Source organism: Gobio gobio (assembly GCF_949357685.1).
Source record: "Gobio gobio genome assembly, chromosome: 24".
NCBI lineage: Eukaryota > Metazoa > Chordata > Actinopteri > Cypriniformes > Gobionidae > Gobio > Gobio gobio.
In genome coordinates, this window is record NC_137120.1 from 11,522,108 (window position 1) to 11,535,801 (window position 13,694).

The following is a 13,694-nucleotide window of genomic DNA, read 5'->3' on the forward strand; positions in this document are numbered from 1 at the left end:
GACATGGTCAGAAACAATGCTCAGGTAGGCCGTGGCATTTAAACGATGCCCAATTGGCACTAAGGGGCCTAAAGTGTGCCAAGAAAACATCCCCCACACCATTACACCACCACCACCAGCCTGCACAGTGGTAACTAGGCATGATGGATCCAGGTTTTCATTCTGTTTACGCCAAATTCTGTCACTACCATCTGAATGTCTCAACAGAAATCGAGACTCATCAGACCAGGCAACATTTTTCCAGTCTTCAACTGTCCAATTTTGGTGAGCTCGTGCAAATTGTAGCCTCTTTTTCCTATTTGTAGTGAAGATGAGTGGTACCCGGTGGGGTCTTCTGCTGTTGTAGCCCATCAGCCTCAAGGTTGTGCATGTTGTGGCTTCACAAATGCTTTGCTGCATACCTCGGTTGTAACGAGTGGTTATTTCAGTCAAAGTTGCTCTTCTATAAGCTTGAATCAGTCGGCCCATTCTCCTCTGACCTCTAGCATCAAAAAGGCATTTTCGCCCACAGAACTGCCGCATACTGGATGTTTTTCCCTTTTCACACCATTCTTTGTAAACCCTAGAAATGGTTGTGTGTGAAAATCCCAGTAACTGAGCAGATTGTGAAATACTCAGACCGGCCCGTCTGGCACCAACAACCATGCCACGCTAAAAATTGCTTAAATCACCTTTCTTTCCCATTCTGACATTCAGTTTGGAGTTCAGGAGATTGTCTTGACCAGGACCACACCCCTAAATGCATCAATGTAATTTACACTCTCAAGATCCATTAATGTACTAAAAACATATTTAAATCAGTCCATGTGAGTACCATGGTATAATATTAATACTATAAAGCGCATGTGTGTTGTGCGCAAAAAATAAATAAATAACGACTTCTATAGTAATAACCGATTTCAAAACACTGCTTCATGAAGCTTCGGAGCGGAAACGAATCAGCGAGTCGAATCCTGATTTGGATCGTGTGTCAAACTGCCAAACTGCTGAAATCACGTGACTTTGGCGCTCTGAACCGCTGAATCGACTCGCTGATTCGTTTCTGCTCCGAAGCTTCATGACTCTGTCTGTGAGGTGCATAACAGCAGGACAGGAAGAAGCCCCTCATCTTCAAACTAAACTCACATCAAACAAATAGCCATCATGCACAAGCTCTTTGTCCACCCAACATATCAATCATGTTTCTGAAGAAAACCGACCGCAGCAGGTTTCAGTTTGACTGTTGAGCTGCTCTCACCTCAGTAAGACTTGCATTGTAAGATGGCAGACGGTTTTTGCCATTTCTCAAAAACTGAGTGATTATTAATCTGAAATCTATCAGATTTCTCATTAAATTAAGGCTGACAATGTTTAATTATCAATATTCCACTATTTTTTCATATTTGACCCAATCAGAAACTACCTTTCAGAAACCAACCAATCTTAACATTAATATATACACATGCATTGTGTGTGTGTGTGTGTGTGTGTGTGTGTGTGTGTGTGTGTGTGTGTGTGTGTGTGTGTGTGTGTGTGTGTGTGTGTGTGTGTGTGTGTGTGTGTGTGTGTGTGTGTGTGTGTGTGTGTGTGTGTGTGTGTGTGTGTGTGTGTGTAAACTAGTAGGGTGGTCAAACAGTGGGTGGGAAAATTCACATTAGATTGAGTGTTTGGAGCAGATAGTCTTATTAGACCAGAGTTTTCACTGACCCGCTGAAGAAAATGTTTCATTCTTCAATGTTTGTTTTGTTCTGTTTGAGTTGGTGGCGTCTGATTGGTAAGTTATACATATATTTTTACTGCCTAGTAATATCTGTTGCACTTCATTTTAAAGTGACGCAGTTACGCACACACTCTACTGAGTAATACTAATTAACTACATACTTACTAAAGAGTTATGGTTTGGTTTAGGGTTAGTTACTTGTAATTATACATAATTTACTGTTATTAGTAAGTACATGTAGTAACGTCTAATTACGTCATCTTAAAATAAAGTGTTATCCTAATTTCTTTCCGTTTTAGAGAAATAAAGCTGCTATGGTTCAAATTAGTCAGATGATTCGCGTTTGCATTTCCAAAATTAATTCAATTTAACACATTATTGTGAGATCTACTATAGATTCATATATGGTCTCTTTTTAATGAGCTATTGATATGAAAGCGTAATTCTTGCATATAATTAAACTTGAAGTTTTACTCAGCCACAATTAACTTGTCAAGTAACTTATTTTGATAAGTTTAAAGATCAAATATCACCATTTGTTTTGTGTCTCTGCTGCTAAAAACTGCATCAGCTTTTAGCCTTTTTGTGTTCTCCAGGTGTGTTTGGTCAGTCATTATCAGTGATGGAGGGAGAATCGATCACTCTAAAAACGAATGTTATTAAAATAGCTGAAGATGAAGACATACTGTGGAAATATGGAGGTGAAAAGTCTCTCATAGCTGAAATCAGCAGAGCTGCTAGGATATTCTCCACATTTGATGTTCCTGATGGGAGATTCAGAGACCGACTGAAGCTGGACGATCAAACTGGATCTCTGACCATCACAAACATCACAACTGAACATGCTGGAGATTATGAACTGCTGATAAGTGGAGCGAAACGATCATCCAAAACATTCAGTGTTTCTGTCTTTGGTAAGTAGAGATCATTTCTTCTGTCATTCAAATATTTTTGCTTTTAGGAGAATGTTAAGAAATATTTTGCGTTCAATACAAGTTAAACTTAATTGATAGCATAATGTTGATTACCACGAAAAATAATTCAGGGAAAAAAATGGTTACGGCAAGAAAAGAGAAACTTTTACGGCAAAGCGGTTTTAACAGAAGTCAGTTTTGTAAGGATTTAAAAGGAGAAATGTGACCCTTATAATCTATTAAAAATACAATAATTCTACTCTTGAAACTTGTGTAGTATTTGAACTGTAAAGCTGTTTAAATCATATTTTTGGGGTCATTTTAGGGTTTTAGGTGTTCTGATATAATCAAAAAAATATCGTAGACAAAGTAAAATATTTTGTCAATAAAATATTATTTTATTTACTGTATTATTAACTTTTTAAAATAAAATAATGGCATTTTTAATCATTAAAAATATTTTTTTAAAAATTGTTTGACAACAAACACATCGCTAAATACTATACAGCATACATAATGATAATTAATAATATCTGAACATAATGACACATTATTCACCCTTTTCTCGTGGTTTCTCAAAATAGAAGAGCAAATTTCTAATAGGGGCACATTGTAACGCAGTGTGACAACATGCCCCAACTTCTGCTGTTAGATCAGCATTAAATACTATCTCAACTGTTAAATAACAGAAATAAGAATACAATAATATCAGATTTGTCTTATTTTAAATAAACACAAAAAATAGAGATGAAAACTGAACTTAAGTAAGAAATGTAATATTGCTATGGTTAAATAAATGTTCAGTAATATCTTCCAGAGATTTAAATTTTGGCGCAATTTTTTTCTCTAAATAATTTTGATATGGCAACTAGTAAAAGTTTCAACTACTAACGCAGCGTTAGGTTGTTCCCTGCTCTCCTCTACCATTGAAACCCCATTCATTCATTGTTGGTAATCAACACAACGCCACAAATACTGTTGATTGAGCTTAACTTGTACTGAACTCTGAATGTTCCTTTAACTATTTACATATTGAGATGTTGAGAAACACTCACTGACTGTCATCACAATACATCGAAATTAAGATTGATTTAACCACATTCTTGTTTGTTCCCTCGTTTTCCAGCTCCTCTGCCCACACCTAACATTACCAGAGACTCTTCACAATGTTCTTCATCATCATCATCATCCTCAAATTGTTCACTGGTGTGTTCAGTGTTGAATGTGAGTCATGTGACTCTCTCCTGGTACAAAAGAATCAGTTTATTGTCCAGCATCAGTGTGTCCCGTCATAACAGAAGCCTTTCCTTAGAGGTGAAATTTGATGATAAAAATGCCTATAGTTGTGTTGTGAACAACTCCATCAACAACCAGACTCAACATCTCAACATCACTCAACTCTGTCACACATGTCCAGGTATGTTGGTGTTGATATGAATGTTGATTAACTAAGCTGATCTATCATGTTACACACTGTAGCGCTGACATTTCAGTCACACTAAAGGCTAATTTTGTCCATTACAGATCAAGGCCTACCTTTATTGTACGTAGTGTTGATCTCTGCGGCCGCCGCTGGATCTCTACTGATTGTTGCTGTAGTCGTGATGTGCTGCATCTGCAGGACATGTAAAAAAACAGGTCAGGAGAGCAGTTATTAACTACAAAATATATTCTACAAATAATACATCTGAAGCAGAACTATTTATTTGTCACATTTCTATGTAAGACTGCAAGTTTTGTTGTTTTAACAGTCGAGACCCAGGAGGAAGACGGAACTGATTCAGCATTGTGTAAGCCAAGAACACGGCAAAAGGTAAGACGCTGCTGCAGTCAGTCAGTGTGATTGAAGCTGATTGAAGTTTGCAGCATGAGACGGTCAGTGGACAGACGTGGGTGGCCTATGGACTCAACCGTCATTATAACCTTCAGAACAAAAGAGAGTTTTTATGCTATTTATACTAAACGTATGTACTGTTTGCACCTCAGTGAAAATACCAAGTTAGGTTTTCCATTTTACGCAGATATTTTCATTTTGCAGACGTAAAAAAATTGATAAATTATTATATCTGACAGGCTCAGTCACCATTCACATTCATTGCATCTTTTTTCCCATTCAATGAGCACGTTTACATGCATATCAGTTCGCTGATAACTCACTAAAATCAACTTCTTGAAATAAGCTGTTGTCCCGGTTTACATGCAAACCGACTAACCAATGCAAGAAAACCGTGTTTACAAGACTTCATTAATAAATCAGGTTATGGCTCAGTAGTGACGTCAAAACGTAATAATTCATGGATCTGACTTTGATTATTTCATTTGTTATGTCGGTTGTGAAGCATTAAAAACTTCCAACTTGCAACATATCAGCGGGACTTGCATTTTATCCCCTCATTCAGTTTCAGATGCAGCATTTTGACAACTTCTACTTTGGCTGCACGAGACAAGAACACATTTTTATAATTTTTCGTGGTCAAGAAAGAGTCGAAGTCCACAGCAAAACTCTCGGTGACTGTCTGGATCACTTTATAAGACATGGGTCTTCAACTGGGGGTCCGCAACCCCTAAGGGGTCCGCGGCGGTACTGCAGAGGGTCCGCCAATTAATGTTTGAACACAAATAATTTTTTGATTAAAAAAAATTATAACGTGGGAAGAAATCATCACAAAGTCAAATATACGCACACAGTAGTGACAGCAGAGCACCCTCCGTTGATACTGTATTAATATAATATTATTGGAGAAACAGATTTGGCAAACATTGCGTTTGATTTTGTGCTCTGAAATGTAGCCAATCATAAACGTGCTTGTTGACCTCTGGAACGCAATGGCCAATAAGATGTGTTTAAGTTAGAATCCACTCACCGCTCAAAACGCCGGAGTTTTTATTCAGAGTTATGCTCGCTCTCGTGAATTCTCTCTTTAACAAAGACACGATGTAAGTAAGAGATTCATTATTCAACTTTACTGATTTTGAAGGAACGATATGAGATCGTGAAATGAGATGAGTGACAGCTAAATTGTGATTTTTAAGTGAGCGTTTTTTTGTGCTATTGAGGTTATATAGCTATAATCCATTGAATAAAAGTATTGTTTATCATGCTGCTAAGAGGAACAACGCCAAATTACACACTACAAAGCTTTGGAAGTGACATCTAAATATAAATGCCTGTAAGCCTGTTTTACTCTCAAAATTGCAATTGACGGTGATAACTAGCACTGGACAAAAATACGTCATTTCAAAATAGATACGCGATGTAAATACAGAATCATAGATTTAAAAAACATTTGTATCAATATATATTAGTGATTTGATTCTTAATTGTCCATCTCAGTAAAATGACAATGTTTTAGTAAACTTGAAACTAAAGTTCAGGTAAATGTTTAATTATTAATCTGATTTGTAAAATAAATGTATGACTCTGCAAATCAATTAAAATAATTTACAACAACTGCAAACAACTAATGAATCGTGATTATCGCAGCATGTTCATTTTAACAATGGCAAGTAATATACAGACAGTGGTGCATGTGCAACAACAATAATGTGCATAGTTCTGGTATACCGTCTTAACATTATATATCTTATTATATCATAATCAAATATATGCTTAATGTGTAGCTCTGTTTGACACATTTTGCTCCATTTTTCTATCGCCTAAGGGGTCCTTGCCCTGAAAAATGTCGAAAGACCCCTGTTTTAAGAGAGAGTTCACCAAAAAATGAGAATTCGGTCATTATTTACTCACCCTCAAGTTGTTACAAAACGGTACAAAATTCTTTCTTCTGTTTTTGGGTGAAGTATCCCTTTAAATCAGTACGGACAGTTTCCTGTAACAAATGCGCACTTCAATAAGTTGAAAGAACACAAGCTAGTTAACAATTACTTGTTTACATATGATGTATTTTATTTTAAGCACCTAAAACCTTATCCGTTTGACTGAATTTTCAATTAAAGTAGGGTGACCAAACGTCCTGTTTTCCCAGGACATGTCCGGTTTTCAAGTCCTGTCCTGGCCCTAATATAACAATTTTCTATCCATACAGATGGGGCATACTTTAAATGTATTGAAATTAATAAGGAATCTTTGCGTAAACTTCGAGTATCATTTGAGTATCTCATTGCCGGGCCGAGTGTCCTGGGTTTTGGTAATCAAAATATGGTCATCCTAATTAAAGTGCATTGGTAGTTCAAACTAACTTTACTTTTACTTGACTTATTTTCTTATATTGAAAATGTAAATATTCTGTCATCTCTTGGAATATCTGAAAGCCATTTTTTTTCTGATATCTGTCATTATTAGCACAATGTACACATAGGGAAAACCAATTGTTTAGTCAATAATGGTCCAGACTTTAAAGCTATTTCCAACGTGTACTTGGCCCTATGAAAAATAACTTAGCTATTGTAATTGTTTAACTGTAGCATTTGTTACAAAAAGGATATAATTAAGACCATTGATGGCTCCTCACCACGCTTAGGCCAACCGTTTTTTTAATTATTATTTTTATTTTTATCTATAGCATTTGCTATGAGAAATACACATACACATTTAGAAACTTTATTTACAATCACGCCACAGTTGTAATATCGTTAGTGAAAAATCTATTCCCTCAACAGTTTATATATTATAAATTCTACAAGAAGTTAAAGAATTTGGACAAGAAGTCAAAATTTGCCACAATTAATACAATACAACATGATAAGTTCTAGTAAAGGTGGACATGAGTAGTTTAAAAAGCTTTCACATGTATGTTGGAGCAGGATGATGTTTTCCCTTATTTTCATCAGTCTTTTTAGTTTACGTGGCCGTTTTAGATCACGTTTGACTTTCTCCATAGCGTTTTGAAGTGGTAAATTCTCAATAGAATTCAAATGGATTGCTCATTTTATCATCCCCGTCTTGATAGGAACGGCTCGAGTATATGGAGAGTATACGGTGATTCACACGTCACGCATGTACAATGGGCTTCAGTCATATTGCACAGGTAATTGGTCCGTTCAGTTCATACGGGAACTTATAAAATGCAATTTAATGAAGTAATAGCTTTATTCTATGTTTCTATTAACCATGGTATACATATCGGGGTACTGGTGTGCATGTAAACATGCTCATTGTCTACTGAAGCATAAACGTGTATGAGAACACGTATGTAAACAAAGTAGAAAGGTCTACTTTTTGGTGAAATATTTTATCAACTGAAAATGGTATAGACTTAGGTTGTCTCAACTTGACTTGGATGCCATGACATTTGACTATGTACTTTTTGAGCACATTAAGAATTAAGTTGTAAACAACAGTTCAGATTCTCTATTAACACACAGAGTGCTTACACGGATACGGCATGGAATAGAGAACCACTAATGCAAACCAATACATATGAATGAATTCGATTTTGTCACGCATGGTGCACTATGTAACATTTTATCAGTAAAATATCCAAAAACCACTATGCCAGTGTTATATATTGTGTTCGGTTAAGTACTTACAATATCCCAAATGTTTCCAATTATATGTCAATCATGAGAAATTGCTTTTTTAACCAAGGAACCGGGACGTGTGAAGGAGTCGCCTGTCAATGGCATAATATCTGCTTTACCCTCGGTTTTCCTCATTTTTATTTTTGCAGAAACGCTTTACTCTCACTGCAGTGTGCAACAACAGTCATAACAGCCGCCGAGCGAACACACAGAGTAACGTCATAACATAATTTTCAACACACTCAGATGTATCTAATATGATAAAGAGAGCTGCGTTACCTCATACTCATGACCTGAAAAGCGGAAATGGCGCTGGCGACTGTGGCATAATAAAAGTCCCGCTGCTCGCAAGGTGTGTGTTGCGTTCATCTTATTAACAGTCACTCGCTCAGCTCCACAACACTTGGTCCTGCTCTGCTTCATACTACAGTAACGTTAATAATCGCATCCATGAACATGATTTCTGCCCGAGTCCTATCCCGATTCTTTTCCACCAGCTGTGAGGTGAAGACCACATGTCCCAAGATTCTGCGCTCAAACGTGGCGTCATCAAGCTACACCTTTGTTTTGAATAGGTGACCTCTAGCGGACAGAAAAGTTACATAGTGCACCTTTAATTCGAATGAGAGGTACCGGGTTCTACCAAGGAACAGTGACCATGCTGTGTGTCGTTTGACTGAACTAGATGGCTCCCATTGTTGCATTGGTGTATCTTTAGTTTATGGACAGCCCATTTCTATTTTTGATGTGCTGCTGTCTGCCTGAAAGTCTGTGGCCTACTAATTTAAATAATCTCTTGTTTAAAATCATATATAAACAATCCCAACTATAAATACATTGGTTTGATATTCTAAAAATCAACCGTGCAAGGCCATTTTTATACTATTAGATTTTCATTGGACAGAAAGAAGGATTCAGAGATGTCACCTGTGCTGAAGTCTGTCCTGGAGCTGCAGCGTCTCTGCGGTTCATGATTATCTGAGGTGAAACACAGCTTTAGCAGCCATTGGTTGTTTTGTAGACGTGTTGCAACAAGTGTCTGAGCTGTTGCTTTAGTGTGAAAGACAATCATTCTCAGTGCAGACCTGCAGAACTTAAACTGTTTGATGATTCAACGGTTTAAAAAGTCATGATTGATGTCATTTCCTCTTGCTGCTTTATGTTAGCTTCTGTTAGTAGTAGTAGTAACCTAGTAGTTTTTAAGAAAAAATACTTGTCTGTATTTGTAGATTTGCATATTAAAAATAAAAAAACAGCGTGCAAGATCAACCGTTAGAGTAAAAATTATAGATCTGGGATTTTCAAAGGTTTTATTAAGAGAATAACAAGGATATTCAGAGAAACCTTGGTCTGTTATTAATTTCCTGTCGCATCAGCAGATTCCTGATGGATTTTGTGTTTTCATTACAGAAATCAAAGACGGAGACTGTGTATGAAAACGTCCGCAAAAAACGATGACCTTTATCTACCGGAACTGATGTCAGAGTTCATACTGGACCTTGAGTCTCACCTTTTGGTTTTTATTCCCTGCCAGGATGTCTACATTTGTTTTCACTCTTTTTTTGTGTGTGTTATTGTGATGTCTGAAATTGTGTTATAATTTAATGTTTCACCAATGGCATATCATCCATAAATGATGGCATTTATATGTTTTTGTTTATCATATAGAAAAGTACATAACTTTCATTAGTAAATATTGATTCCACCCTTCACTGTATATCTCTGCCTGTCATTTACTGTTCTTTCCTTATTGTTTTTTGAAAACAAATTATTATCGAGTTCAATGCATAGTGGTTTCATCATCATCATCACCATCAGTCCCATGACCTGGTGTGGTCGTCGGGTCGCTGTGCTGTTGAACATCTGACCAGGTCCCTCCACTAGTCTCGGTCATGTGCTAGTGCCTGTGTCTGCAAAACTCTATAGTCCATTCTGCAATGTTGTCAGCCCACTTCTGCCTCTTTTTCTGCCACCTGGGACGGTACCTTGAATGATTGTTGTGGACAGATTTTAGGTTTTTGGATCTGACATGTCCGTACCATTCCAGCTTTTTCTTTATAACTGCAGTGAGGAGGTCTCCATAAAGGCCTATTCCAAGGCTAATGGTGTTTTTCACGGTTTAATTTGTGATGTGATCCTTGTAAGAGATGCCAAAGATGGTTCTCTTTTTAAATTGCGTGGGTTTGTCGTCCGCTGTTGACACTTGCTGATTGGTGCGATCTGGTTGCTGGTTTTATACTCGTCCATATGGTACTAGTTATAAATATTATATTTAGCTATCTACTATGTTGTAATGCTTTATATTTGAAACAACCGAATAATTTGTTAAACATCTTACATTTGGGTATTTAAGATAGGTTGGAGGTTATCCTAACTTTAATTTTTAAGAACATTCTTCTCGTGAATATGAATACTTCTTAAATTTTATCTAAAGAACAATCATAAGAAAAAAGATAAGAACATTTTTAAGAAAAGTTTTTGGGAATACAAAATATTCTTTTATTTTTTCTTAAGTTAGAAAATAAGAAGAAATTGGCAGTTAAAAATAATTTTATTATTAAGAATGTTTTGTGAATCTGGCCCCAGATATTTAAGCAAATCACAAGTTTTATTTTTTTCAAAATGTATCAGTCTAAGTAGACTTTACATACTATCTAACCTGTATCTAAGTCAATGTAAAAACAATTACCCCAAACAACTCGACAGATTCACTTCACTTTCAATTAAATTATTGAAAATATAAAAAAAAGCAAACATTTGTCTTTGAGGTAGACAGTCAATCAGATTCAGCTCATTGACCTTTTATATTTTTTCTTTTTTTGTCCATCTATTGAAAGTCTAGGCAATCAAAAATGTATTCTCAAGAGATCACTTTATATGATAAAGCCTTTAAGCTTTTTTTCATACATAAACGTTGATCAATTACCATTACAATTATCTCACAAATGTTTGCTAACAATGTATATACTATAATGGGGTAATTTTGTTGCAATAGCTTACATACCGCACAAGGAAGCTTGACTTCAAATGGTAAATTGAATGAAAAAAAGACGAGTAAACAATAATAAAATAGTAACAAATAAGCAAATCACTAACAACAGCACAATTAAATACATCAGAAGAGACAAATGAAATCGACTGCTTTATTTTGTTCAGGTCTAACAGTATTCAGGTAAGAAACTGAATTTAAAAAAAACCCAAAGCAATCAAATTTAGAATAACATTGGATAATCTTCATTGTAAAAAATTAAATACATATTAATCCATTACAGTTACACAAGTTAATCAGTCAAGAGCAGCAAGTGATCGTTTGTCTTTTTGTAGTTTGAATAACTGCTGTCCCTTAAAGACCTGAGGCACACGTGGAATCAAAATACGGTTCCTGTTACTCATTCTTCTGAACTGTTTACGACTGTATTTACGTTAATACTCACCCCGATGGGCATATTGTAATTTTTGTGTGCATTTGACCATTAATATGCTCTAAAAAGGAGCTAATTGTTTCACTTGTAGAGGCGGCTTTATTACGGTATGTTCTGTGAAATTCAGACCGTCACACCAACACTCTTTGTCATAAGGAAAAATCCAGCGTAACCATAGACTGTAAAAAAAGTATGGACGTGTAAACTTCCATCCGTTAGCCCAAAAAAACGGATTCTAACGGCTTGGTCAAAAGGAATTCTGCGTGTAAGCCTTTTCAGCATTTTGGTGAAGTTATCTTAATTTATTGATATCTCATTTCAAATCTGACTCCATGAATAATTTTATCTGACTCCAATTTTATGTGACTTCATAAAGTGTGTTACGTTTAGAGTTTATCAGCTGATTTTACAATTAGTTGCGATTTAATTTAGATCATTTATTTTTCTTAGTATCACTTATTTTCAAATATTCGTTCCACCATGGGACCCGGAGCCGCACAGAGGCTAGTGTCGCGAATCACTAGCTCTCACGAACACAAATTAGTCTGTTGAGTCTATGAGTCCCACAAGTTCTCATAACAAAAAGTATAATTTGATTAATAGCCACAAGAGCTGCAACTTATAATAACAGCGACAGTCAGAAATCAGATTTTCTCTCATGCTTGACTCAATGCTCCCGCTATGGAGTACTTAGTGTGATCTGTCCCAACAGAGAGATTTGCGGTAGCTCCTACTTACTCCGCATGCGACACTACTAAAATAATGATTTCAGAAAGATACAGAATAAATCAAGATTAACATTTATTTTGGCCAGACAAGAAAATAATTAAGCAAGAATCCATGGTACACAACTGATCAGCATAAAAACATAAACACAATCGCAAAGTAATATGAAAATAATTTCAAAGAGTCATCATGTCTGGCACAATACATGCAGAGTGTGTGAGTGTCTCAAATACATTGACACAGACTGCATGGGGGTTCTGGCTGCAGAATGTTCCCCCCTGGCAGCTCTGTTAACCCTCCTTTATATATTCCAACTAGAACAAAAGGGTTGTAAATATTTGCAATTCAAACACCTGGTTTTGGGGGAGAGGATCAGATATCTTTGAAGAGACCATTCAAAAAGGAGAACTGAATTCTCATTAGTTTTCAACCTTTCTAATACTACTAGTGACTGCAGTGAAACTGAGACCCTTTTACCATTCGCACCGAGACCTTTAAAAAGACATCAAACATGAAAGGGATAAAACAATAGATTTACAAGATACATCCTCTTTGGTATATCTGCCTTTGTTGACTTGAACCAGGGTAAAGAGAGGGCAAAACGGGGAGGGGGGAAATGGGTGATGTCCCATAGTTTCTGTGAGATCTTCTCTCAAGATTAGTGACTTTTATTGTTCTATTGCTGGGGTTTGGATCTCAGCTTTTTCCTTAGCAGCAAAACCGATCCTTTCAGACGTAGTGTACGTGATGTCACCCATAGGATTCTGATAAGCAGTTTTGAAGCGCAAAGTACGGACGAGCTGGCCGTCGCCATCTTGTCAGCACGCGTCACTCTCGGATAACAGAAAATGGGCTAAAAGGCAGGACGTGGGCGGAGCTGAAGTGATGCGATGACTAACAGACAGCAGATAAATGGCTATCCACCTGTCACTCAAAGTGGCCTCGCCCTTAATTATGCAGAACTTTAAGGCTTTTTCAGTCATAAAAAAAAAATTCACCCCCCTCACAGTTGTCATAAAGGGAAAAATTAGCTGTATAGACCAAAACCACAATTTGTACCAGGCTGTAAACATGTTTTAATCTGCTGTAAAGTTGGGCATTTTAACATGGGGCTCAATGAGATTCTGCTCCCTTCTGGAGCCTGTCTCTAGCGGCCAGTCGATGAATTGTAGTTTAAATCACTTCCGTATTGGCTTCAAGAGAAACTGCGGGAGGTTGCCTCTTGTTTTTAACCCAAAATGCTGGGTTGAGACTGTTGGGTAATTTTTGTTGGTTTATTTGATCACATTTTACACCATTGGGTAGTTTCAAATTTCCAGTTGTTGGGTTAAACCTGCTGGGTCGCAACTAGGGCTGCACGATTCTTGCTAAAATGTGAATCACGATTTTTCTCCATGGGAATTGAGATCACGATTCTCTTACACGATTCTCATTTTTTCTTATACTTTAAAA

At 36.6% G+C, this 13,694-nt stretch overlaps 1 protein-coding gene across 1 annotated transcript; it reads left to right on the top strand.

Moving 5' to 3' along the window:
- The first annotated feature begins 1,630 nt into the window (after positions 1–1,630).
- On the top strand, positions 1,631–9,805 carry LOC307120373 (CD48 antigen-like). The gene is made up of 6 exons (XM_079807387.1): positions 1,631–1,753; positions 2,296–2,613; positions 3,740–4,030; positions 4,138–4,251; positions 4,365–4,426; positions 9,505–9,805. The coding sequence occupies exons 1-6, from the start codon at positions 1,699–1,701 to the stop codon at positions 9,550–9,552; spliced, it is 888 nt and encodes a 295-aa protein (XP_079663513.1). The 5' UTR covers positions 1,631–1,698; the 3' UTR covers positions 9,553–9,805.
- The last annotated feature ends 3,889 nt before the right edge of the window (positions 9,806–13,694 follow it).

Excerpts from the sequence above, each read along its gene's own strand:
- LOC307120373 (XM_079807387.1), top strand. The coding sequence starts at position 1,699 with ATGTTTCATTCTTCAATGTTTGTTTTGTTCTGTTTGAGTTGGTGGCGT. Across the intron at positions 2,614-3,739 it reads ATTCAGTGTTTCTGTCTTTG|CTCCTCTGCCCACACCTAAC; the intron begins GTAAGTAGAGAT and ends CTCGTTTTCCAG. Across the intron at positions 4,427-9,504 it reads AGCCAAGAACACGGCAAAAG|AAATCAAAGACGGAGACTGT; the intron begins GTAAGACGCTGC and ends TTTTCATTACAG.